Source organism: Botrytis porri (genome assembly GCF_014898465.1).
Source record: "Botrytis porri strain MUCL 3234 chromosome Unknown BPOR_001, whole genome shotgun sequence".
NCBI lineage: Eukaryota > Fungi > Ascomycota > Leotiomycetes > Helotiales > Sclerotiniaceae > Botrytis > Botrytis porri.
In genome coordinates, this window is record NW_024066075.1 from 337,120 (window position 1) to 364,008 (window position 26,889).

At 42.8% G+C, this 26,889-nt stretch overlaps 7 protein-coding genes across 7 annotated transcripts; 4 read left to right on the forward strand and 3 right to left on the reverse strand.

Annotated features, from left to right (window-relative positions):
- Positions 1–5,945: 5,945 nt before the first annotated feature.
- EAF01_000112 (uncharacterized protein) lies at positions 5,946–7,883 on the reverse strand (the record flags this gene model as incomplete). Its single annotated transcript, XM_038908362.1, has 2 exons — positions 5,946–7,270; positions 7,328–7,883. The coding sequence occupies 2 exons, from the start codon at positions 7,881–7,883 to the stop codon at positions 5,946–5,948; spliced, it is 1,881 nt and encodes a 626-aa protein (XP_038775268.1).
- Positions 7,884–9,402: 1,519 nt separating this feature from the next.
- On the reverse strand, positions 9,403–11,352 carry EAF01_000113 (uncharacterized protein; the record flags this gene model as incomplete). Its single annotated transcript, XM_038908363.1, has 1 exon — positions 9,403–11,352. The coding sequence occupies one exon, from the start codon at positions 11,350–11,352 to the stop codon at positions 9,403–9,405; it is 1,950 nt and encodes a 649-aa protein (XP_038775269.1).
- A 1,574-nt stretch (positions 11,353–12,926) lies between these two features.
- Positions 12,927–14,876, forward strand: EAF01_000114 (uncharacterized protein; the record flags this gene model as incomplete). The annotated part of the gene is made up of 3 exons (XM_038908364.1): positions 12,927–12,949; positions 13,000–13,965; positions 14,030–14,876. 3 exons carry the CDS (start codon positions 12,927–12,929, stop codon positions 14,874–14,876), a joined length of 1,836 nt encoding a protein of 611 aa, XP_038775270.1.
- A 439-nt stretch (positions 14,877–15,315) lies between these two features.
- EAF01_000115 (uncharacterized protein) lies at positions 15,316–17,189 on the forward strand (the record flags this gene model as incomplete). The annotated part of the gene is made up of 2 exons (XM_038908365.1): positions 15,316–15,355; positions 15,466–17,189. The coding sequence occupies 2 exons, from the start codon at positions 15,316–15,318 to the stop codon at positions 17,187–17,189; spliced, it is 1,764 nt and encodes a 587-aa protein (XP_038775271.1).
- Positions 17,190–18,826: 1,637 nt separating this feature from the next.
- On the forward strand, positions 18,827–19,904 carry EAF01_000116 (uncharacterized protein; the record flags this gene model as incomplete). The annotated part of the gene is made up of 2 exons (XM_038908366.1): positions 18,827–19,189; positions 19,248–19,904. The coding sequence occupies 2 exons, from the start codon at positions 18,827–18,829 to the stop codon at positions 19,902–19,904; spliced, it is 1,020 nt and encodes a 339-aa protein (XP_038775272.1).
- A 2,574-nt stretch (positions 19,905–22,478) lies between these two features.
- Positions 22,479–23,971, forward strand: EAF01_000117 (uncharacterized protein; the record flags this gene model as incomplete). Its single annotated transcript, XM_038908367.1, has 2 exons — positions 22,479–22,860; positions 22,938–23,971. The coding sequence occupies 2 exons, from the start codon at positions 22,479–22,481 to the stop codon at positions 23,969–23,971; spliced, it is 1,416 nt and encodes a 471-aa protein (XP_038775273.1).
- Positions 23,972–24,664: 693 nt separating this feature from the next.
- On the reverse strand, positions 24,665–26,526 carry EAF01_000118 (uncharacterized protein; the record flags this gene model as incomplete). Its single annotated transcript, XM_038908368.1, has 3 exons — positions 24,665–25,645; positions 25,696–26,174; positions 26,229–26,526. The coding sequence occupies 3 exons, from the start codon at positions 26,524–26,526 to the stop codon at positions 24,665–24,667; spliced, it is 1,758 nt and encodes a 585-aa protein (XP_038775274.1).
- Positions 26,527–26,889: the final 363 nt, after the last annotated feature.

Below are 26,889 nucleotides of genomic sequence, written 5' to 3' on the forward strand. Positions count from 1 at the left end.
GATGAATTTAATTGTCGACTTGTATATGTTGTGTCGTGAGCAAATCGAATTTGTCAGTATGATATGGTGGTGTAGGAGCCAAAGATTGCAGCTCTGATCTTTTTGTTGAATAATAAATAGCAATAGCAATACACTTGGTGAATACGCAAAAAGTAAATGAAGAAAAGAAAATCGAATTTCCGACTCAAGGAACCGAGGGGAGAAGGATATCGAGATATATACGTGAATTACCTAGCAAGCTACTAGCTACTAGCTACTGGGTAGGGTACCTAGGTACCTAGGTCCCCAGCATGTACATCTGTCTGAAATGGGGAAGGGGAGGGGAATGGGAGGGGGGGAAATTGATTTTTGGGGTAAGGAAGCTTGCTTATTTGCTCCATAACAATCCGGGGCGAAGCTTGTATGTACCGCGGTCATGTCTCCTATGTTTATTACAAAGAAATGGTGTAGCATTGACCAATCCAATCTTCTCGTCTTTGTTGCGTCTCCAATAGAAAACCAGAACTTCGTAATGAACTATCCCATCGACACACAATGTACCGAATGGAGTATCGTGTTAATCCTTGACCTAGCTCGAGTCGGATTTACGATGAATCCTCAATTGAAAAAAATATCCATTTGTGGGGAAATGAATTGGGGTTTGGGATTTTGGTTGGTTGCTGGTCTTGGTAGATGTGTCTCGCCATTGTTAACGGAGTATGGGGATGTTTTGGTCTCCAGATTCTCCTCCCTCATCCATTTGTCCTTGATACCGAAGAGGTGGTCGTGATCGATATGTTCTGTCTGATATAGAGTCCCTTTTCCCTTGTATCATTTTGTCGAAATCCCTGGGTGAAACTACTGACTGTGATATCTGTCCTTCCCAAAGCTAAGTAGCTAAAGGGAAGTAGCCAAAAGGGGATCGTCTGTAATCTCCAATCTACAACCTACAACCTGCAGTCTACCCATCTTCCCTCTCAGATCAGCCTGTTTACTTTGTACATTCACTTATACTAGCTGGAGTATTCTGCAATGATACTGCAATGCCTTGTTTGAAGATTTGTAATTGGCTTGACCAAGACCATTCATTAGTGAGCATCATCAAATTCATCATCGTATAGTTGAGAAATGCGGTTACTGCGGAGGTACCTATAGTTTCCATAGTTTCCATATTTCGAGGGACATTTCTATCCATGGTGCTTCCCAAAAGTCATGGTATGACGATCAAAAATCCCTTTAGGAGAAAAACTAAACTTAAAGGGGTATCGAGCTACAGACAAGAATCACACGCCCCTTCTTTAACCATCTTATCTGGAAACCTGGTGATATCAGATATCATTTATACTAGGGTTGATAGAGTTTCAATTTTCACATTTCCACTCATCAAACTTGGTCTGTGTTGAATCGAGTGGGTGTGAGGAGAAGAAACTGGAGAATCGAATGGCAAAGGATGGCAATTGTTACGGGATGTACGGAGTACTTCGTAAACGATTCCAAAACAATTTACAATCCATCACACTCGGGAGAAGCTCAACACTTTGATGGTAGCTGACTCGGTTGCAAGTCTTGATTTTAAGTCCGTACCCCGGATACTGCCCTGGATACTGTCTTACGGTCAAACGTTGTTCTTTTATCGAAAGCTAGGATGGTTTTGTCGCCGAGCTGACGGGTGCTTCTACCTCCAGGTTGACGGTGTACGGGGTAGGGTGTATACTAACCCCTGATTATGCCATGTCGGATGTTGGCCTTTAGGAGGAATTGTAAGCGCCAATCATAGAAGCCTTAAAGAACCGACAGAAAAGTCTCATCAAAATGCTAATTCTCAAGTCTGGAATCATCGTATATTTGCAGCAATAAGTATTACTTGCACGGGGAGGACTATACATTAGGCTTTCCTTTGGCTTTTCCCTACTTACCTGCATCGGTTGAACATGAGAGTATCCAATCTATTCAACAAAACTAGTGGGTGGATTCCCGGAAAGGTACACCCATTCGTACGTAGGAACACCGAAGAACAGAGAAAAAATACGGGAGTTGCACACCGAAAAGAACAGAAAACTGACAGACTTTACGTCGAGGACATGCATATAATCACGATTCCAACCTCATCCCAACTAATCCCAACCAACTCGTGTGGAGGATTCCCGACCCTTCTCATAATCTTAATTGTGAAAGGGTCGAATGGACCGAAGCCAATGCAACGGAGGCTCGTCTTCCAGTATGCACCCCATCTCATCGAATAGCGAATTTCAACGAAAGCTTACACCCCTTGGAAGAAATGCAAATATCCTAGTAACAAACATCGAATGGGAGTCAAGGGTTCACAGCTAGTCCTGCACTATGTACGGAGTGCAGACTAGCTTACCTTTACCGCGCCAATACGAGAGAAAAGCTTATATCTAGGTACCCCAAGCATTTCCAGCTTCGAAGTTAGTTGGTATTTTTCAAGACAGAAAAACGTTACACAAATACCTTTTGTTCTTTCCAAAGTTTAAATAAAGTAAGCCACCACTCGCATGTCCAGGTCCAGGTTTCTATGTTTTTGAACGCTTTGATGTATCCAGTGTCTACCGGTATATGAGATGTGAAGAATAGAACGTTTGCGGATCAATGGAAGAATGGCCGGAAGGAGTATGAAGATATGATGGCATGTCTGGATTCGAAACAAAGGATCTTCAAGTACCGAATTCTTGAAGTAGGATATGATATAATATCATCTTTTTCTGGAATGGACAGAAGATAAAGAACAAAGACAACATCCTAATAATCATCAAGAATGTACATACTCGGTACCTGCTCATTGCATGAAGCGACAATTAGAATCACGGAAATCTCGGTATTGTAAGAGGAATAGTTTGGTTCTTCGGAATACTTTTCCGCGTTTTTCATTTTGCTTTGGGGGGTTTTCATTCGGACATATCTCCAGGTTTTATAGGGGCATGAGGGGTGGTGACATTCCAAATTTTCAATCTGTTAGGATGTGATGGTTGTGAACCATTTCCGTATTAAACTAAACTACCTAGGCTGCTAGGTATCCAGGTATCTTTACAGCAGCAACTCAACCAAAAAGTTTATTCGCACCACAGCTTCTGTTCCTCATACGTGGACTATCCTATCATGTGACATCTATCTCGTTCCACATTCATTCACATCTACACAGAGATAGAAATCACAGAATTCAAACTTCATAGAAAAACCCCTTCGTATAATCCACCCCCAAGAATCTCTGTACCCATAACCCCCAAGTACCTCTCCTTGGCTCTGGAGAAAGCCTGTAAGATTCACCATACTATTACTATCTCAGCGCTCGGCAGCCCAATACTACTCTACTCTACTCCACTCCACTATAATATCGATAATAAGTTATAACACCTGTCTGTGTCTCTGAATCAGGAAGTTGATATGCTTGTGTAGAGTACCTTTGCAGATTAATGGTACTTAGTTACTGGATGAAGAGATGAAGAGCCCGCCAGTCTGGTCGGATCTAAACATGGGATGGGATGGGCATATGCATGCACGGAGTACTACGTGGCCATTTCATGAGGTTTGGTTTGGTTTGGTTTAGGTTGTGGTGTTGATGTTGGGGAAAGGAGAAGAGGAGAGGAGAGGAGGGTTGTGTTTAGTTTTGGTGTGTGTGTGTGTGTGAGAATGGCAAGCAAGAAAGGATATATGTTTATGATAGATACACAGGTAGGGGATGGATTGATTTTATATCGTTAATCTTCACTCTTCAATGAAATGAAATGAAATGAAATGAAAGAAATACTTTTCTCCATACAATAGATGGACCCTCAAATACCAATGAATCGCGCACACTTTCGGGCTTGATATCTTAGCTAAGATCTACCTACCTACCTACACACGGCACATCACATCCCCAAGCTTCGGTACATACCTACATATCTCTACAATCCTTCAACATCAGACTACCCAGCATAGTTCACTAATCTACACATGACAACAATAAATCAATTCTCTACCTAGTTATTCTATTCTACGCTACAGTATAGAATAGTATAGCATCATAGCATCATGGCGTCCGCTTCTCGTCTCGTTTCATAGATGGATTTGAATAGGGATATAGATAGATATCCTCGGTTTGTGGTTCAAGCGGAAGGCGCGGCGGGGAAGTGGAGTGGTGAGGAGGTGAGGTGAGGAGGGGAAATGTGCTTGGACTCAGGACTCGGAACGCGAGAGAGGATTTGGAATGATTTTCTGAGATGCGGATGATGGGGATGATGCTGCTGTGTGGTATTTATTTGTCTTGGGTACCTGGGTATTCAGGATGGCGCGGAGATGATGGTAGGTAGGTGGGTAGGTAAAGTATTCTCCCCCTTCCCCTTCCCCTTCCCCTTCTTAATCACTTGTATCCACGAGGACGATGAAGTCTATACTTGGATATAAATATCCGGTATGCCTTTCCCTGTTACGATTTGATATCAGGGTTTAGTTTTCATTCATGAGAAGGCTATTCACATGGCAGTATATATACACCTACTGAATAATCAATTTTGAGATCACAAATTCGATCCATTCTATTACCCAAGTGTAAGAAAATCTACCTTTGGTGATGATGATTTCTTATTTGTAGTAATCTTACATTTTCTTTCAAGAGGTTGTATCGAATTATCAACATAACGATGCGGTGGATTATAGATGTTGGAAAGATATATTTATTGTAAGATGAGTTTTCTTATCATTTGTATATTTCATCCGTATAAGAGAAGATTCTCTACTCTTTGTTTAGATATTGATTACTGCATGGGCAGAGTTGTAGAGTTGTAGGAATGGTGGTATTGTTTGAGTTCTATCTTCATATATTACTAATTACTACACATTACACACACCCAAATCCAATCCAACGCCATCACCACTTCATCTCCTTTTTCAAAAACACATGACAAGTTAAAGAAGTAGCCATTTTCACACACACACACATATATATATATAATACACAGATCAGTAAACCCATATCAACAAAACATCCCCCCTCTCTCTCTTCCATCATCTCCCCCTATACTCCATATTCTAACCCTCACACTCCCCACAACATCCGCCCATTTCAAATATATATCTATCAATTTTAATTCTACTTTATTTAATCTAATCTAACCCTCTATTCTCTTTTCCTATAAGAAAAAAAAAAGACAGTGAAAGTACTTCGTATATACTCATTTCTCTTTCTGTGTCGAGCTTGTTAGTGTTTATATATTATATTTATTGATCTCTATACTCATATACTCATATCCCTACTCATACCTTGTATCAAATACAAACAAATACACAACAAACCAAACAACTCAAATTCATCCAAACACACTCCACATCACCGTCCATCCTAACCTCACTACTCCATTCATGCCAAGTCCGCAATATACATATAAAAATATTATTATATTATATCATACCATATTATACTATACTATACCATACTATACTATATTATACTATACCATACCACCACACCAAAAAACAGAATTACAGTATTCGATAAAACTATCTAATTTCTAGATGAGTAAGTAATCCTCTTAAAATCTCAACTCATTTCAATCTTGAATTCTCAATCCTAGCCCGGAGAAAATAAAAGGAGGGGAGGGAAGGGGGAGAGAGTTAATGGGAATGAGAAGATAGGGGAGTTGGTTTTTGAGTATGTGGAATGGATTTTTATTGGAGAGGAATGTGTATATATATTATGTGATGTGATGTTGTGTTTTGTAATGTATAGATATAGATATAGATATAGATATAGATATAGATATAGATATAGCATATCTATTCAAGCATATTTTCATCATAACCAAATAATATATATACATGAATATAAACATGAATTTCCACCTTAGCCCTTCCTTCCTTCCTTCCTTCCTTCCTTCCCTCCTTCCCTCGCTATTCCCCCTCCTTCATCTCCAACCCATCTTCAACTCCTCATTCCCTATCTAACCACCATCCCCCTCCTCGCCTCTCATCTAATACTCCTCCCCCTCACACTCATCCGCATCCACCCACACAACCCCACTCACCTCCCTAGCGGACTCTCCACCCGCACTAGAAGTACCAGTCGAAATCGACGCCACCGACTCAACCACCAACGAAGTAGCTACATACGTATGCGCAGATTTACCATGCTTACTTCTCGTTTTGGTCGCGAGAGTTGTGCTCGCAGGGACGGGGGTGGAAATCGCTGCTGCTGAGGAAACTGGCGCGATGAGGGAAGCGGAGGCTGAAGCTGAAGATGGAGCTGAGCTAGAGATTTCGAGACCGGCTGCTGAGGGGGCAGAGAGTGCAATGGGTGGAGATGCGGAGGAGGATGAGGCGGAGGAAGAAACGATAGCGATGTGTGCGGAAGAAGCAGATGCTACGACTGCAGCGGCCGAGCTAGAGCTAGCAACTACAGAAGAAGAAGAAGCAGTAGTATTCGAGTTACCGCTCAAAGTAGCACAAGCGAAAGAAATTTTCGACACTGGGGTTCCGCTACTCTTTTCCGTGCTCAAATCCCACGTCATATCGACATACGGCCAGCAAACCTTATCGGTACCGATGGTAACGATATCACCACTGACAAAAGCTTCCGTGGAGACGACGGCCGATCCAACTTTTGCGCCCGTGTTATCGATGACTTGGAAAGAGGTACCGGCGTATGTGCCTGAGCAACCCATGGGAACTGGCTGACAGTCGGGGGAAGTGAGGGTTTCGTAGGTGACGATGGAGTATTGGGGGTTGACGGCGGCGATGTGGACGTTTTGGTGATCGTCGGTGGAGGAATAGGTGAGCCAGGTGACTTGGGTATCGCCTTCTGCGGCGCCCACGGTGGAAGAAGCTTCGGCTGCGGCGAGGGTTTTTTTATCTGTCATGACGGAGATGGCGACGTTGTGGTTGAGCCATCTGGGTGAGCATTGAGTATATCCGGTTCCCATCCATTCGTTAAGGGTAAGATCGAGAGCGCCGCGTGATTGCCATGCGAAGATATATCCATCGGAGCCTGGGATCGAGGCCAAGTTAGAGTAAGATCCGGACATGCCGCCCATGGGTTCACCACTGACACCATTGGTGGTGTTCTCGTTAGCGATTTTTTGACCGGACATATATTGCGTTTCGGTGTTCAACCAGATATCGCCTTGATCTTCAGCGCAGACACTGGCAAAGGGAGCGGTATCTGCAGCTTCGATACCAATACCGGTGTTGTGGGAGCAACCGAAACTGCTACTTGCACCGGAGATAGTTTGGAGAACACCATCGTCATTGACGTATTGAATGGAATCACCGAAATGACCAGCATAATCGGTAGTATAGGCTATGAATATCTATTAAACGTGTACGCCATCAAACAGAAGAAGAATAAAATACATACCCTCCACGACGAAATATCCAGCATAAAGACCAGCAGTAGCAGAATAAACAAGATCACCATTAGCATCCGGAGTCGAAGTCAACATATCCGAAGGGTGAACTCCTGGACCATTTAACGCCGTTTCCCACGTCTTCGTCCCATTCGTATATCTGATGATCGAAACAATAGGTGATCCATCTGTAGGAAGATCAGTCGTCCCCGTCGCATTCACCGTTGCCATCAAGGCAAACCCATCATTCTGCGCCACCAATCCGGTAGCTTCATAAGCGGTAATCGCAACGGCCTCACCGACGGCGCTGAAATCTGTGAGAGAAACTTGTTGCACGTATACTTTTGCATAGGTACTATCGAGGTAGGCAAGATAGGCCGAATTTCCATCTGGCGAGACGGAGAAGGGGGTTCGACGATGGTGAGGAAGACCCGTCCAGTAGGCCGACTTGATAGGATCGAAGTTCGCAGCTAAAGCGAGAGAGTTTGGAAAAGTGGAAATGCTCGCATCTCCAAGAGCAGAAGTGATGCCACTGGCAAGCACGGAATAAAAGAGTGTGGAACGCATGATTGCGCGTATGTAAATTTTTGTAGGAAAGACCGACGATGAAGAACTTCTGTTCTCCAGGGGAAAAAAAAGATCTAGAATAGATAAGAAAAGAAGGGGGGTTGATGCAGAAAAGAAGTATTCGCATCACGAACGAAAGCGATTATATTTCATCTTTATTGGAAGTTTGTACGAACACCCCCAAGCCAATTACCGCCGGGCCCCATCCATCCCATCAATGCCTGCCGTGATCTACTAAGATTATCACACCATGCAAGCAAGCAAGCAAGTGGACAAATATTCTGTGATGTTTCCAAATGAATCAATTCATTAATATATTTTGATTTCCCGAGCGGACCAGGCGAACAGCCCCTGGAAAAGGAACGAGGTACTAGACCGCAGTAGTGAGTGTGGGGAAATTTGCTGCATTTCAGATGAAACGGACACGAAGGTTAAAACATATCCTTGATAAAAGGAATTATTATGGGCATGGATAAAAGCAACGAGCTGGTTTGTAGAATGTGAAGGTTAGAAACATTCGATTATTATTAATAGGAGAAGGCTTTATTTTATATGGGTAAGGTTACACACACGTAAGATCTTACAACATCTTAATATCTACCAACCTACAAAATACCATTACCTACTATAACATAAAAACGATTCAATCCCAAAGATCCAATTTCCAAACCATAAAATAAGCTTAATTCAAAACAATTTATTTTAAATACAGGAATAAGAAAAAGATCTTCATTTTCATTTTCGGTTCTATGCCCTACCTACCTAGACACCTACCTAATCACCTCCTACTCTAGATACCTAGGTACACCACGGAAAACCAAATAACCCCTCTCCATCCATTCAAAATCCAACATCCAACATCCATCCCCAGATCCTCAGATCCTCAGATCCTCTACCTAGGCAACTACACTTCTCGCACTGTACACTCACTGTACCCTCCCGACAAGTCCAACCCAACGCATAAACAAACTTAACCCAAAACAATTCCCGGCTCGCCTCCCTTCCCCTTCCCTTCCCAGTTCTCTACCTTCCCTACCTTGTGTCCTCTTGCCTACCCTACCTCTCCCCCGTCCTCACCTCCCTCCCTCCCTCCCTCCCTCACCTCTATACCTCACCCAAGAACCACAGGATATCTCCCCGAAGCACTCCCCCGCCGCTTTTCCACCTCCCTCTCACTCTCACCACAATTTTCATCTCAAATTGTCATCATACTTTTCGCACATTTAAAAGCAGCATAAATTTCCGAGGATCCACCATGGAAACATCACGTTTCATGTTAAGTATCGATGGATCTAGATTTATAAGTTAATGGGATGAAGCATTTGAGACTGCACAGATAATTATGTAGGAGGAAAATGCGTTTGGAGATATTATGATTTGAACACTATTGTTTGTATCTATCCAAGAGAATACCTTTGCAGCTTTTGATTCAACAGAAAGATCATCAATTAGACGCCATTTAAGAACGACATTCAAGGGTATATAAAGCATTGATACAGAATGAATTCTTCGTGAATCATCATCCAATCTTCTCCAAGAGCCACATCCGTATCGACATCCATGAATGCATCCATAGGCTCTCATGACTGTCAATTTTCCTCTTCAAGGGGAGATGTCGAATAGTTTCTATTGGTCGTTGATTCTCAATTTCCTTCTCACTGAACCAAGCTCCATGTAATCCATACGGAACTCGCTGTGGAAGGTGTATTTTACACACAACAGTTTTCATATCCCTCGCATCGATAACCCAAAGTTCACTTTTGGCTTGAGGGCCTGCAACATTATGCTCATCAAGTTGAGCTTCATCGAAGACATAAGAAAGTATCCAGCCGTCATCTTCAGTCTTGCCATTTTCTCGTGGTACAAATCTTGACTCTTGGGCGTAGAAACCTTGTGGCAGCTTAAAGATTTTAATGGGATCATTTGGATCGTTCGAAGCAAGAATTTCAGTGACCGTTCGTATATCAACACAGCCTGTAATGGGGGTTTGATTCGTCTCTTTTCCACGAGCGATTAACGCGAGAACATCTATTTTGACGAGTGAATCGATTTTGACAGCACGACCAAGAGCAGCTCCAAATGTGCCATCTGATACTGAGCAGCCGTAAACATACTGAGCTTCGGCCATGGATAAAGATTCACGTATTGAAGGAAATTCAAACGGTATCGATGAGAGAGCAAACTGATGGCTTATACCATTCTCCAAATCGGTGAGTGGAAATCGATAATAGTATAATCGACATTGTTCTTCTTCAATTGGGGCAGTCAATGGGTTGTCTTTCGGAATGGGAGCTGCAACATCACCTGCGCTAAAGACTAGCGAAGCACTTGTCAACCGGCAAGCTAGCATGTTGACTGATAATGTTTCCTCGCTTTTGGTAGATGTATTGGTGGTGGTTTCGTCCCAGCTATTAGCAGTGTGAAAGATGCAGCAAGCATTTGTTTCAAACCATCGAATATGCTCAGGTTTCCATCTCGGGAAAACACCAAACCTGGAAATCCCGGATGGTTCATATGAGACCACAGGTTCGTTACGGGCAAGATTCATAGGATCAAGCGAAAGAGGGAGATCCATGATTATGGTATGACTAAGGGATACACCAAAATCATGCATCATCTTTGCGGATTTGACTCCAGGGACAGTTGCGTTGACGAGTCGTGGAAGCTTATTAGGAGAATTATTATGATGTGTACTAGGTATAATAGAATAATGTACAAATGGTGTAACGAATGTAGAATGAAATAGGATAAGCTCGTTCGTGATAGGATCGATTCTAGGATGTGCTGTTGTCCATTCCTTCATGAAACCAATGAGTCCACTTCCACCAAAGACTTCGCCAGACTTTGTGTCTGTGATCGGCTCTCCTTCTGCTCGAACACCATCGTACCAGCCAACAGTCTCTAAGCCTGGTAAGGAAAGACGCATCGGCGGTCCACTCTCGCATGTTGCTAAGGCTCTGCCATCATGGTATAGTACACTGGTATTTGCTACGCTGATCTTTTTGATTGCCTTTGCAGATCCAGGTAGATTGGAGAGGATGACAAGGAAAATAGTTCGGAATATGCGCAGAATAATCGTGAGAAGAGTTGAGGCGGGATTGACCAGCGTAGCTATGCTCGGAAGGATAGGCAAACGGAGAGATGGCGTGGAGATGCTCGAGAGGTATGCATCGGTAAGGATGTATTGATTGACAAAGTACGGATGTGCACTACCATCCTCCGCTTTTCGAAATGCTACACCACTGAGCATGCCATCGCCATCGAACCAATGTGCATCCCTACCCAGATCTTCGTTTGTCACTGGGTTTCCTCCATTGCGTACGTATTCCCCGCCTGCCAATTCCTTTGGTATGACACCAGTGTAGTTACAAGGTGTCAAAGGTTGTGTGCGATGTATCGGTGCAAAGTTTCCATGAAGATATGGATGTTGTTTCCTCAACGCGTTCTTTTTCTCATTGACGCACGTCATGAACAGCAGAGTCGAAGAAATACTGTGATTGAGATTTCCTTAACATGAACATATGGAGAATGAATTGATTTAATAACAGTGATGATGAATTGACATGAGTGTGATATAGGTAGGTACCTAAGGAATGCGTAGATACGGTAACAATTGTGAAGAGTTTTCCTTAAGATAAGTTGGTGTGATATTACGGTATGTAGGCGATTAGTGTAGATTTAGAAAGGAGCTACTTAATTTCTCTCATGGAAGCTCTTTGTGTTTTTACCTCCGTCGGGGCGAAGGGTTTAGGATGACCCCTCGCCCCTTGACAAATGAAAAGAATAGAACATAGAATGGAGCGGTAGTTAATCAAGGTAGAGTGCAGAGTGCAGAGTGCAGAGTGCTAGAGGAGAAGGAACATGTGAGGTATGACGACACCCTGTTACTTTTAGCATACGATGCAATGAACGATGCAATGACCAATGGCCTGATACCTTCTCTACGATGTACTAGGCAATCGCGATCGAGATTGAGCTTACTAAGATCTTACATAGCTCGGAAAGGACTGATGGGAATTGTTGATGGGAAACTCGGATGAATGATGAATGATGAGATGGGGAAGTGAAGGAAGAGATCGTCCTTTCCGACAAGAAGAGCAATCAATCGGAGATTACATAATACATCAAAGATACAAAAGTAATGACGACATGAAACTTATGAAACTTATTATTAATCATTGACAAGGATTATATTCCGTGACGCACCACCACTTTCTTGATGTTGGTTACTTCGTACCTAGGTAATATTCATTACTTACTGTACCTATGTATCCGTACTATCTCAGCGACCTACCACACCTACTACCTAGTGATATATATCTGATATATACCTATAATACTATATCGTATCTCCCGAAATTCAAGCTTTACATCAACTCATTGTTCCATGGCTGTCTATTATCTACCTCGTCGACACACTGGAAAAATATGTTATCCGGGCAACAAGCGCGAGGATGACTCAGCTAGCATCAATACTAAACTCATAACGGACTAATGACAACAACACTAGATCAAAAAAGAAAAAGAAAATCTACTGATGTTGTTGTTATCATTAGTCTATTTTGTTCAGAGTAGTATAGTATAGTACAGTAAGTATAGTTAGTATAGCATAAAACCCCCGGAAGGTGCCGCAATACACCTCACTTGACCTTATTAGTAGGTATCTGGGTACCTAGGCATTGAACCATTATGAGCCCCCTTCCTGTAACCGCATACACCATACATTCTACCAGCGGAAATGCCCAAGCCGCGAATCTAGGTTTCTACCACTTTACTACCTCCCAGGTGCTTACTACCTTTCTTCCGTTTTACCAGCTTTTGCTGCTTTACTGGGATGTCACTTCCGTTCCAACTTTTCTTCATTCAATCCCAATTAGTGAGAAATCTCTTCTCATCCCATATTACCTCTTAGTCTCCCCGCATCACTTCTTCCGTTTTCTATCTCTAGAGTCTAGATAGAGTCTCTAGTCTTGGGTTTTGTATAGAGATGTCTACACTCTGCAGATCTGGGTACCATCAATTTTAACTTTTCCCCACGTCAAAATGGGCTTCGAATATGCCTTAGTGTTAGTACACCAACCCCTATATCTCGAATGGGATACTGACCACTATCAAGCCATCTCAAATATAATATCCCGCCAGCCATCATCTTAACATTCATTTATCGGCCTTTCATCCAGCGGATAGATCTCTACAAGATTCTGTTCCTCATAGCTATTGCTGTCGTTTCAACCATTCCTTGGGATTCATATCTCATAAAGCGAAAAATATGGACATATCCACCTAATGTGATCATTGGTCCCAAACTATTTTTGATCCCCGCCGAAGAACTATTTTTCTTTGTGATACAGACATACAATACCAGTCTTCTCTACTTGCTCTTGAGCAAACCAGTCTTTCATTCGACCTATCTTGGGGGCTGGGAACGTCCGGGTGAAAAGAAACGGAAACCTTGGGTCCCTCTGGCTCTGTCGGTTTCTTTGAAATCTGCGCGAAATTCGGGCCAACTAATTATTGGATGTCTGATCTTAACAGGAGGCTCTCTCATCGTGCAAGATGCCAAAGGAACGTATTTAGGATTGATTCTGGCTTGGGCAGGGCCATTTGCCCTACTACTATGGAGTCTATCTCACGCATTCTTGATTAGACTTCCCTACACAACTACTCTATTGCCAATTACTCTATCCACTCTATATTTATGGATAGTTGATACATTGGCATTGAAAAGAGGCACGTGGAGCATCGAAACAGGGACGAAATTAGGTCTGCACTTATGGGATGGCCTTGACATAGAAGAAGCTGTGTTTTTTCTTGCAACCAACATACTTATTGTGTTTGGTCTCATCGCTTTCGATCATGCATTGGCTATTTTGTTTACGTTTCCTACCTTGTTCCCGACTGTTCCTGACTGTCCTTCTCCCAAAATGCTGGTGTGTGCACTTTTAACAGACACACGCAAGTATGATAACCTTCGAATTGCAGGTATTCAAGAGGCTGCGGAGCTACTGAGACAAAAGAGCAGAAGTTTTTATCTGGCAAGCTCCGTCTTTCACGGCCGTCTTCGAATTGACTTGATCCTGTTGTATGTATAGCTTTCCTACAGTACTGTGATGAATTTTGTTTTGAATATTGCTAATTTGGATTAGATACTCTTTTTGTAGAGTTGCTGATGATCTTGTTGATGATGCAAACAACACTGATGCTGAGGCTCGGGAATGGATCGCCAAACTCACTCACTACCTTGACCTAGTGTATGCATCAAAAGAAACGGCCAATATGGCTGCTTCATGCCGTTCTGACGTTGATAAATACATTCAAAATGGGTTTTCACCATCTTTATATCGAACACTTCGCCTTCTACCAACTCATATTCTATCTTCCAAGCCTTTGTACGAGTTACTGGAAGGATTCAAGACGGATTTACAATTTCATCAAGCAAATCAGTACAAAAAGACTGGTGAATTTCCTATCAGAGATGAGCATAATCTTACGATATATAGCAGAAGAGTTGCTGGGACAGTAGCTGAGATGTGCTTGGAACTAGTTTTCTATCATACTTCTGCTACCGTGCTATCACACAGACGTGACGAGCTAATTCAAGCTGGGGCCCGCATGGGAATAGCTCTACAGTACATCAACATCTGTAGAGATGTAACAACGGATGCTGAAATCGGAAGAGTCTACCTTCCGACTTCCTGGCTCGAGGAAGAAGGGTTGAAGCCTCAGGATGTTGTGGAAAATCCTACCGGGCCAATCATTGACAAGCTCAGAGGCAGATTGTTGAAAAAGGGGTTTGCCATCTATCGGGAGGCTCGCCCTGCTATCGAACAAATCCCAGAAGACGCTAGAATGTCAATGAGAGTTGCTGTTGAAAGCTATGTTGAGATAGGAAGGGTCTTGGAAGAAAATGAGTACATAGTCACTACAGGTCGGGCAACAGTACCGACACTGAGGCGTTTAGGAGTTGCATGGAAGGCCTTGAGACAAGGTTAATACGTTTGAGATACCATTAATATTATATAATCGTATTCCGGACTTTCCGGTACAAAGATTCTGTGTGCTGCGGTTTTGTTATGTAATATATCAAATTGATGTTTTCGTTCTATAGTACGAGTACGATGTACAGTAAGTACGAAGTACATCGTATGATTTGGCTTGGCACCTGGGGTATCCGAGGAGGTTGAGCTCGGATCATTCCAAACGGAATAATGGCAATTGACGATGCCCACTCAAAATTTGGATGACACTTCGATCTTGCACTATCGGAACGTACGAAGTGAAATCAAACATTATCTCTCATCGACCCATTTCAGGTACTAGGTACATATTGCCTGGATAGGTAATCACGACCTATTCATTCAACATGTGAATAATCTCGTGTTCTACTGGTCTTCGTACCAAAACGTTTCCATTCCGTTACCAGAAACTTATGATGGCGACCGCAGAAACGAAGAAAACTGCCATTGTGGTTGGTGAGTTCTAATTTGATTTACCCCTGTTTTACCCCTCTCCCCTCTTCCCATGCACGTTATCTCAACCATAGGTTGGTAGTTCGTGGACTAATAATGCTTTTGGACAATAGGTGCCGGAGTCGGTGGCATTGCAACGGCAGCACGATTGGCGAAAGCCGGCTTGTCTGTCACAGTACTTGAAAAGAACAACTTTACGGGCGGTCGATGCAGCTTAATTCATCATGAGGGATATCGATTCGATCAAGGGCCTTCCCTTTTACTTTTACCAAAGATGTTTAAAGAAACATTCCACGATCTCGACACTTCACTCGAAGACGAAGGGGTAGAGCTACTAAAATGCGAGCCTAATTACAATTTGTGGTTCGGAGATGGAGAGAAGTTCGAACTCAGTACGGATGCGAGTGTAATGAAGCGAGAGATTGAGAAATGGGAAGGAAAGGATGGGTTTGAAAGATATTTGCAATGGCTTGGAGAAGCTCATCGGCATTATGAATTGAGTGTGCGGGAAGTTTTGCACAAGAACTTCACATCGATATTCAACATGCTACGACCTAGCTTTCTTTTCAACGTCTTTGCTCTTCATCCTTTCGAAAGTATATACTCTCGAGCTTCAAAGTACTTTTGGACGGAGAGATTAAGACGGGTTTTTACCTTCGGGAGTATGTATATGGGGATGTCTCCATTCGATGCTCCTGGCACATATTCCCTTCTTCAATATACGGAGCTCGCTGAAGGTATTTGGTACCCGGTGGGTGGGTTTCATGCTGTCGTTGAGGCTCTCGTCTGCATATGCGAGAGATTAGGAGTCGATATACAACTCAATTCAGCAGTGGATTCGGTATTAACGTCTGACGATGGCAAAACTACAACAGGAGTTCTTTTATCTTCCGGCAAAAAGCTCAATGCAGATCTCGTCGTTATTAATGCCGACCTCGTCTATGCCTACAATAATCTATTCCCGACCTCCAAATCCAATTCCTACGCCAAATCTTTACAAAAACGAACGGGCTCTTGTAGTTCCATTTCTTTCTACTGGGCTCTCTCTAAGAAAATTCCACAACTAAATACCCACAATATATTTCTCGCAGATGAATATCGCGATTCATTCGACTCTATCTTTGATAGGCAGTCTATTCCTGACGAGCCTTCATTCTACGTGAACGTACCCTCGAGAATTGATCCAACTGCCGCCCCGACAGGTAAAGATTCCATTGTAGTTCTCGTTCCCGTTGGCCATCTTCTGAATTCGGCTACGCCCAATCATCCTCAAGGCGACGGCTCTGCCACATCTGGTACTGGCATTCCAAAAGAACAAGATTGGGAGTCTATCGTACAGTCTACTCGGCGAAGGATACTGCAAACGATAGAATCACGAACGAAATGTGAGCCGATCGAGCCATTGATTGTTCATGAGGAACTGAATACGCCTACATCATGGGAATCGCGATTTAATTTAGACAAAGGATCCATTCTCGGACTTTCTCATTCTTTCTTTAATGTCCTCGCATTTCGCCCCAAAACTAAACATCCCGAGGTTAAGGGTGTATATTTCGTAGGTGCATCGACGCATCCAGGAACCGGCGTACCTATTGTTCTGGGAGGAGCAAAGATTACAAGTACACAAATCTTGGACGACTTGAGGATGCAGTGTCCATGGAAAGAAAAAAGCAACGTGGTTTCCGATGAGGGGGTCATACAAGGGAAAGGGACGAGAAACCTGGATAGAATTGTTAGGCAAGGAATGATGTCGAGTAATTTTGGAATCTTCATATTGGCATTGATAGCGTTGATATTTACGACGGGGTACATTAATGGTAATATGAGAGTTTCGTGAGATGGAGAGACGAAGAGGACATGCGGAACCGAGACAGCGTTATAATTGCCACAGTGCCACTACAATAACTATCCGATATCCATCTTTTTGTCGTCCTATCCATTTTCAAGATGATCAATATCAATTACATAGTAATATGTTAGGTCAAAATAAAGTTATTACTGAGTAGATTTTAGAGGCCCGCAAAGACTAGTGTCGGCATCTAGCGGACCTCTTCCAGACCTACAATGGTTTACTTTTGCCTAGATTAGGTCATTACAGTAGGTATGTCATCAAGTCATCTCGTCACCAGTTCACATGCGAGTCAGCCCACTCAAGCAACTGCCATCCGGATTAACGTATCATAGCTGTGCTTATTTGAGAGTTTAACGTCCAAGTTCTTTTTAATCAGGTGTTCAACCCCTCAGTTGCCAAATAGCCCTCGACTGCCCTTTTTCCAGGTTCATGTCAAGAAGACATCGATTGAGTAATTGGGGGTCACATCGGGTGGTAGGTACCCTTTGAAAAGGATTTGATTGTTCATGTGGTGTAATGACTTTTAATATTCGGAGCCTCGGAAGGCACGGGAGCGACTTCTATTTGTTGAGATGACTTTTATTATTATTTACTTTTGAACTCTGGGCCTCGCACTATAGAGTACGATGGTGAGGAGATGGAACGATTTGTAGAAAGATATATGCATGCTCTTTGATGCTTTGATAGGTCTAGAACGTTTCCGTCACGGATCAAAAACAAGCTTTTGTTTGGTGGGTCTGTTTTTTTGTGGGATGGATGGATGATGGATCATGGATCATGGTACCGTACAGAGTAATTAGTTAGTTCATTGAGATTTGCGGTTTTTGGTTTTTGGTTTTTGGTTTTTCCACCATGGGATGCAGTTATCGAAGTCTGTGCGCTTGCTTGTACGGAGTTGAGAGTGGTAATTAACTTGTTACTGTACGTCAAAGTCTATGACATCTCTATCTTACTCCAATCCCGATTCTCAACCGAGAATCTCCATTATTCGCTGTCTACCTAGTAGGTACTACTTCGTAGGTGGGCGTTTGAATGGTTCTCGGACCCCTGGGAAATTTCCTCATCTTGTCATTGTTTTTACATGTTCGAGTCGTCGAATCAATTCTCAATTGATGACATATTCGCTGCTATCATTTCCACAAAAAGCTGTAATGATGGCCACTATAATATATTCTCTAGCCAGAATAGGTACAATTGAATATGCATTGTTGACGACAAATTCTCCGTCTCCCCTCGTTTTCGTGTGGGAGGTACCAAGTAGGTAGATCTACCTAGGTATATCCAAAAACTCTCTTGCCTTCAAATCAAGCTTTTATGTGCCGATTCTTGTTTTTTTGCTCGCGTCTTGTCATCTAGATTTTGAAGTCCCGATCCAGTGTCGATGGCAGTACCGGCAGTTTGATGATGTCGATGTCGCTGATCATAGTATGATCGAAGATTTGACAGTTAGCTGAGTCTTGAAGTTCTTTATGAGCCGCTTTATCCAGCTCATGTGTATGCTATATATGTTGTCCTATCTTAAAACCAAACGGAGTCTTGTGTCCAACTCTCACATATACCACCCTCATACTGTTTTTTTTTGTTGAAATAATCCTTTATTGATATCCATACTTTCGATCAACATGATTGAAAAACGAGCCAATGATGCATTGCACGCGAATCCAGATGTTTTTCACTACCCAACAAGTACCGATATCAACATCACAACCCGTGGAAGTGATGTGTACTGGGCTATCACCGCTGCAATGGCCTTTGCAACTATAATTTTCATGGCTTTGAGCTTCCGAGTTCCACGAAGCAAGCGTGTTTTCCATTATATTACTGCCGCCATTACCATGACGGCCTCGATTGCGTACTTTACCATGGCATCAAATTTGGGCTACGCTTCCATCATTCAGGAATTCCAACGTAGCGATCCTAAAGTCAGTGGTGTATATCGGGAAATCTTCTACGTGAGATATATTGATTGGGTCATCACAACTCCTGTAAGACTGTCTGCTGTTATCTTCTTGTCTGGACAAGTGCTAATAATACTGCTTTTAGCTTTTGCTTTTGGATATTCTTTTGACTGCAGGCCTTCCATGGCCAACGATATTGTTTACAATCTTCTTGGACGAAATTATGATTATCACCGGCCTCGTTGGTGCTCTCGTTGCATCTTCTTATAAATGGGGATATTTCGTCTTCGCCATGGCCGCTCTCTTTGGTATTGCGTGGAACATTCTCTTCGTCGGAGCTCAACATGCCAAAGCTCTAGGCAGCGAAGTCAACAAAGTATACTGGACTTGTGGAGGCATCACCATGTTCCTCTGGTTCCTCTACCCTATCGCCTGGGGTCTTTCCGAGGGTGGAAACGTCATTGCCCCCGATTCGGAAGCAGTCTTCTACGGTGTTCTCGATGTTCTTGCCAAGATTGGCTTTGGTGCTCTCTTGTTGTTTGGTCATCGCAATATCGATCCTGCGCATCTAGGTCTACATATCAGAGATTACGATGAGCAGCCAACTACATTCCATGATAAGGATGGTGGTCATCATAATGGTGCCCATCATGATGGTGCACATGTTCCGGTTACGAATAATGCTGGTTATCGCGAAGGACAGAATACTCCGGCTGCTACAGCCATTAACTCGAACCATGCGGTTAATGATCCCGCGTTTAATAATACGGGGAATGTTACGGGTAATTCTTCGGTTGTTTAAAGAGCGAGCTTATGATTGCTTGGACAAACACCTATCCGATATCATGGCAGATGTTCTCACCGAATCAAAAAGGTTGATAATATAAGTCGTGAGTCTCTCACTGGAGAGAAATTTTGGTTTCCAGGAATGGAAACGGGAATATTTTTTTATGTTTAATGATAATGAGGTCGAGGCAGAGTAAAGATATATATACTTGAGGTTGAGGTGGATGGATTGGTTGGGGAACCCTTTCTTTTCTATTGTAATTACTTTTACTTTTTGAGAATAATATGATGACTATAATTCATGTTTTTGATTGTGTGGTATGAGTGCTCAGCGTGATGTTTCTTGTTTATTTGAATGTGAGTATGAGATGGAGAGGTATCACGATGCTATGATGTATAGATTGTGAATGTATAATGAACGTTACTAGTGTAACGAATGTACCTGGTAATAGGCATGGAATATGGTTGTCTTCTACAAAGCAATTACCCTGTAGTACCAGCAGGTAGAAAGCATATCGAAAGCATATCGTCGGACTAGATGGTTGGTTCCCTGGAGATATTCTCGGGGCTCTCAAGTTTTATCATCTATTCGCTCGCCGTTGAATCTGATATCGATATCGAAATGGAAATAGATATCCTATGTCGTGCACAGCGCAGAGTTCAAGTGCTTTCAATGGATATTCTTTCGCATGCTGTGGATGGATTGGATTTCATCAGAGTTTGATTGTACTATGTTTGAAAGAGGTGCGGAGTAATTGAGAGAGGAGGGGAGTGAAGCATATCCTTTTGGTCACGAGGGACTCCCTCCTATAGGGTTGGGTTGTCTGCTTGGTGGGTTTACCCTGATAAATCACATGCTGTGAACTTGGCCGACTTCTGCAGGAGATGTTGGTGAGGGTCTATTTTGAGGGGTTTCGATGGGAGAATGGTGCTTGGCATGCATGCATGTGTGAAGTTGACACATTTGGAATGCGGAGAAGATTTGGTGGATTGTGAGAGCGATTTATGCGTGGCTGGGATGGTTGAGGAGTGAGGTTTGTTTGGTTCTCCTCGTACCAATTGTTTTGGGGGATTACCTCGATTGTTGTCCCACGGATGAAAATACATTGCATGACGTATCATGCTTGATGGATGTAGAAGGTGAGGGTGATATCCTGCTTGTCTCGAAGATCCTGAACGCTTTCATTCGCTGATGATGATTACGTCGACGAGATCTTGCTCTGATTAAATGTACCCCAGTTTGCCCCAAAAGCGGAATACAGTGGTGCTGGTTGTGTAGACAAAACATCAATGATTCCTATCAAGATTCTCAACCAAGTTCTCTGGAGTTTCAATCCTCACAATGCTTATTCCCCTCGGTCGATTTGTACTTCTGATATTGGGCTCCGTGGCTCTTGGTGGAAGCTCATCACTATTCTGCTCTTGCGAGGATGATCCCGCCCCTCTTTCAATATTCATCAGCTGCAACTTCTTCTGATTCCTAAAAAGGGAGAGACTGAAAGTGGTGCTTTTCCTACCACAGACCTACCTATTCACGAGTTTTAAAAGAAGTGTTTATGTAATATTGATACGATCAAATTTGGAGATTATATAATTATACGATAGCTTTATTGTATATTATGACCTATACTACTAGTATGATATAGATAATTAATTACAGTAAGTGGGTATATAAACCCTTTTGCTGAAAACTTGGTACGAGGATTTGATGTAGATTTTGAATTGAAATGTTTTATTCGAGTGTTTGATATGTATATTCTTTATTGTGATAGTATGAGTAGGTAATTGAAATTAAACTTCGATACTCTAAATAGTTTTATGTATTTTTTGGTCTTGTTTTTTCTGCTTCTTTTTTTGCTCGCTTTGTTAACTTTGTTGTGGATTGTGGTGAGTTGCTCTTATGTTCTAGAAAGTTCTACATTTTACTCTTTTGTGTTTCGGATGCGACTCTCTACAGAGTGTAGCGGGAAGCATGGGCTAGAATATGAGGGTATTCACAGATTGATTGGATGAAGTGTACTAACTAGCTACGAGGACAATAATAATTGGGGCTAGCTCTCCTGCTCCATCAGTAACTCTAGCATCACAAAAACCACATATTAACATCATGCCTTATAAATTCTCGCTAATGTAGTCTAGAGTTGGTTTCAGGGCTTCGGAATAAATTACCGCGATATTTCATTCTGCTGTTCTCGTTTGCTCAGAGTGTAGAGTAGAGTATCAATTGATCAATTTGTATATAGTGACTTGTGACTTTTTACTTTTTCCTCGATGATAGACTGACTTACTGCTCCTCGCAAATGTAAAGTTGAGTGAACAATTACTTTGTTTGAGAATGTGGCTAGTACTTATGTAGCATTATTTCAACAAAGAACTCATCAACGCAAACGTCTAATAGCCGAATTCCTTTTCGCTTCCAAAGACGCGATTGGCAGTACAAAGAACATCTTCTTCCGGTGGAGGTTTCAATAGCTATAGCTTGCTTCTCTTTGAGACCTCAAATCTTAACTACTTTTACTTCGCTTTAAGTAATCGTAAGGACTAGGGAATCATCATATCAGAAATACACATAAATTTTCAAAAAGTCATCATGAGTACCCTAGGGAGACGACCACAAAGTGGAGAAGGATCCATGGCTGCCTACACTTCAGGACACAGTATTGGAGAAATGCAAGAACCATGGCAAGAACATCTTCGCGAGCGGGGTTCGTGGGGAGAAATGGCAGGAGAAGATGTATATGAAGATGCGACTTCAGGAAAAAGGAAGGAAGAAAAAGAAGAGCTGGGGAAAAGTCAAATTCTGCCTGCGCTTGAGGAGCTCCCCACCGCTGACTCGCCCGCCGAAAATCCCGATCCCCTTACGGAAGCCGTTGAATCTTCCGAGTCTTGGAGTGAATCTGAATTTGAAGATGAAAGAGCTACGCGCGTAATAAAGAACGTTGGCCGAGAATTAAGAGGAAATGACAGAGAAAGTGAGGGGAGAGAAGAGGAGGAGGAGGAGAGAGAAGAAAGAGGGGGAATAGCATCATTTATAAATTGGAGACTGAAGGGGAATTTGCCGTTCCAAAAAGCAAAGCCAGGGGGGGTCAATCTGTGCATGCATTTACAGACGAAAAGAATAAGCAGGAAATAGAAGAGAACCTTAGCCAAGTTGCTGCGCAGAAATCTCGTCAAGGCGAGAGAGATCCCAATGCACCAACTAGCACCGCTGGTATCTCCGATCCCACACCGACGTCTAGAACACAGACAGGAACAGGCGAGAACAAATTCTACGTCTACAAAGCACCGCACAAAGTAATCTACACCAAGCCCTGGACGTGGCGCTTTCGCCGCGCAAAATCCGCAGACGAAACAGAAAGTACAGCCGGAGAAGGCTACTACTATGTGCACAAGAAGCGTCCTCCCCCCTCCTGGCTATTCTGGAAGTGGACCTGGCAAGGACCAAAGCCCATATCCTGGATTCCCATCTACCCATCCTATTTCCCCGAGAAAGACGATCCGGAGCTGAAAATCTTCCTTGTGTATAGTTGTGGACATCGCTTTCCCACGCGCGTGATATCCGGTCCTGACTGGACCGCCTCCTCACCTTCATTTCTCTTCTCGCCCTCCTCCCCCTTCACCCCCAACACACCCACGTATCCGCGAGCCGCGAGCACAACCGGACACACGCACATTTGTCCACTGCCCTCCTTCAGAACCGAGATTCTACGAGCTGCGGCTCGCAACGAAGGAATCAAGAACATTGTCTCCCCCGAAAACTACGTGTGTCCCAATTGTTTCCTGTGGCGGCAATGGTTTGCCGGGCTCTGCTTGATGACATTCTTTTGGGGGGTCTTCACGTGGTACTTTGCGTTTGTGTGGCCGTATACGTGGTGGGCTACGGACGAGAGAGGGGACCTGATACCGAGATATACGATGATTACCAAATTCGATATTCGTCGTGAACCAGAAGCATTTAATGTACGTCAGGCTATAGGAGGGTTGGTAGTTGCGATTTTTATATTTTTTGTCGAGATACTTTGGCGGCCGGTGGTACTCTTCGGGATTATGTTTGTTTTGTACAAACGATTCAAAAAGGCTTAAGAGGAATTTCTTGGCGAAATTACTATTCAGGATCTGCCTTATCTATAATGTCGAATAGAAATGATGTTTTTCTTTTTTCGGGTGAATGAGGAAAGAGGGAGGGGGCGAATTGCATGACAGCCAGTTTTATATCATAGGAAACCTTTCAATGCTTTCTACGCTTTATGTCCTCTGTTAACCCCGCAATGAGTTATCCTTTCTATATTTTCTTAATCTTTGATCCGGAATTATCAGATGATTGCATGATTAAAGGTTATTATGGGGGAAAAAGATATGAAAATCGTATAACTACTTGGTAAAGCCACACCCACTGACAAGTTAACTACTACTACGAATCGAATCACCTTTTTTATAACTTAGAAGTTGAGACTTCCATGTAATTGAATAAATAGAATATATCATACTTGATAGTTCTGTCAAAGTAATCTTATTTATGCCCCTTCTCTACCATGAACTAATGGAGAAGGCAAAAAAATCAATCATGATCAAATCGATCAATATGCACTTCCGTATTGACACGTATTGACTAGGTAATTTTTATCTTGAACGTGGGAGAGGAGAAGAGGGAGATATATGGAATTTCGAATTTAATTTAATTTTATTTTATTTTCTCGCTCCAACGCCTTCGTGTCTCGAAGTGACGTATAATATGATATGTACACAGACTAATAGAAATATGCTTGCAGCATAAACTTACAATTCCCACTTATCTCCATCCTCTTGGAAAGCAAATACCTCCTGAGGTCCTTCACTATCTACAATATATCCCAATTCGCATTTATCATACCTAACTACTATTTCTGCCATATCTTCTGCATAGAATGTATCAAAGCGAGGAGATAGAGCGTCGTCAAGTGTTCTTACATTTCCGGCTGGATGTAATACCGACCAAGGTTGTACACACGTTTTACCTTTGCAAGATTTTGTTACCATGAGAAGAGCATCGAGACGGGGAATGAGCTTGGGAAGATTGAGATTGCCACGCGTGGAAGCGCTTGCAATAGACGAGGAAGGATAGATGTTGTTTGTTTGATGAGGATCGGTGCTTAAATCGTAGAGCTCATGTTCGTTGGTACACCAAACAGAGTAGTAGAGATTATGGCTATCGCTAATTATACGCAGAGCTTTGTAGGTGTTGTTGAGACCATAGTAGACAACCTTCCCATCATCGAGAGAAAATCGATGAATGCCTTCAGGAAGTGCTTTTCCCCAGAATTCGACATTCACGTGTTCCTGTCTGGTATTCTCGGCATCTTTGAGTCCTTGTGGATCGAGAGGAATTACGCTCCCGTCTAAATCTTGTCTTTTCCAATCGCCATTTGCAATCTTGAGGATCGTGGGAGCAAGATCTGTGTGCGCAGTCACAACACTTGTTTGCTCTCCTTGTGGAACTCTAGGGCCACGGATGACGAGAGGAATGTTGATGTCTTCCTCAAACCCACATTCCTTTCCTGGAGCTAGACGATGTTGAGAGATATGGTAGCCATTGTCGGTTGAGAAGATAAAATAGGTATTGTCAAGAATATCATAATCAGTCAGTCGATCAACAAGACCTTCAATAAGTTCATCTACCGCTTGGAGGGTTTGGAGACGAGCTCGGTAAAATTCATCGTTGTAAGCGATAACCTCATCAGTAAGTTGATCCAGATGTTTTACCCATGAGGCTCCGCTAGGCTATATGAAAGGGTTAACTTGAGCTTCTTCAGTTAAGACACATAAATTACCTTATCTGGGTTGAAATTGGCATTTCTTGGAACTTTTGCACCAGGAAACAAATGCTTGTGTCTCTCGGCAGGAATAGGAACTGCCATCAGGATTCCCTCTCCAGGCTTAAACGCACCCGGGTCAACATTCGCGTGAGGGGCGATTGGCGCTGCGACCAAAAAGAATGGCTTTCCGGATTGTACTCCTTCATCAAGTAATCCGTATGCCTTCTGAGCAAGGACATCTGTTGAGTATTCGCCCTCGTGACTTACAGGCGGATGTTCATTTCTTTGAAATGTGGAGTTGTAATATTGATATGTAAACGGATCCAAAAGAAAATCGGAAGAAGTCCATCCAGCTGGATGGGGTTTATTCCAATTGCTCACAGTGTGATGATTAAAAAGTTTCCCAGTGTAGAAAGTGCTGTATCCAGCATCTTGAAGCCATACTGGGAGATATGTGTCGTTGAAGCCCTGCTCAACGAATTTTTGATATCCACCTAATCTGATACATCAGCTACCGGGCTATCTAAAAGACCGAGACGAACACTGACCATAAGGGGGTGCTACATCCGTCACATTTGTGTTATGAGCATTTTTTCCCGTCCATAATGTGACTCTTGAAGGACAACATATTGCAGTAGTACAGTAATGACGCTTGAAAAAGGTTCCTTGATCAATTATATGCTTCTTTAATAAGGGCATATAATCAATTGACTGCATATGTAGATCCTGATCATCTGTCAAAACGAGCACTATGTTCGGCCTTCTATCGTTCTTTTGTCCAATTGGAGCTTGCGAGGCAGCAGGAACTGTAGCAAGCCCTAGGACAAACAGTGGTGAGGCTTTCATGCTGAATTTGTTCTGTTCCAAGTACTGTCTTTATGATCCCTTCTCGTTATTTAAGTGAGAAGAATCGATACAACTCCAATTGAAGGTTTGGAGATGAAGTCAGCTATGATCAGATGCGGTCGAAGCTATCATTGACCCACCCACATTCCACATTTTGCTGTGGAGTAGATAGTACTCTTGACATCGGAAGTGGAACTCAAGTCTCATGCCGTCCACCAGGTCCAAGAGTCCGCAACAACGGGTAACTGGCATAATGCTTCTGGGTTGGTGATTTCCTAGCGATATGATTGTGAAATAGAGAGGATACCCCGCTATATTAAAGCTCCAAAATCATTTTTGCCATATAAATAGGAAAAAGCTTTG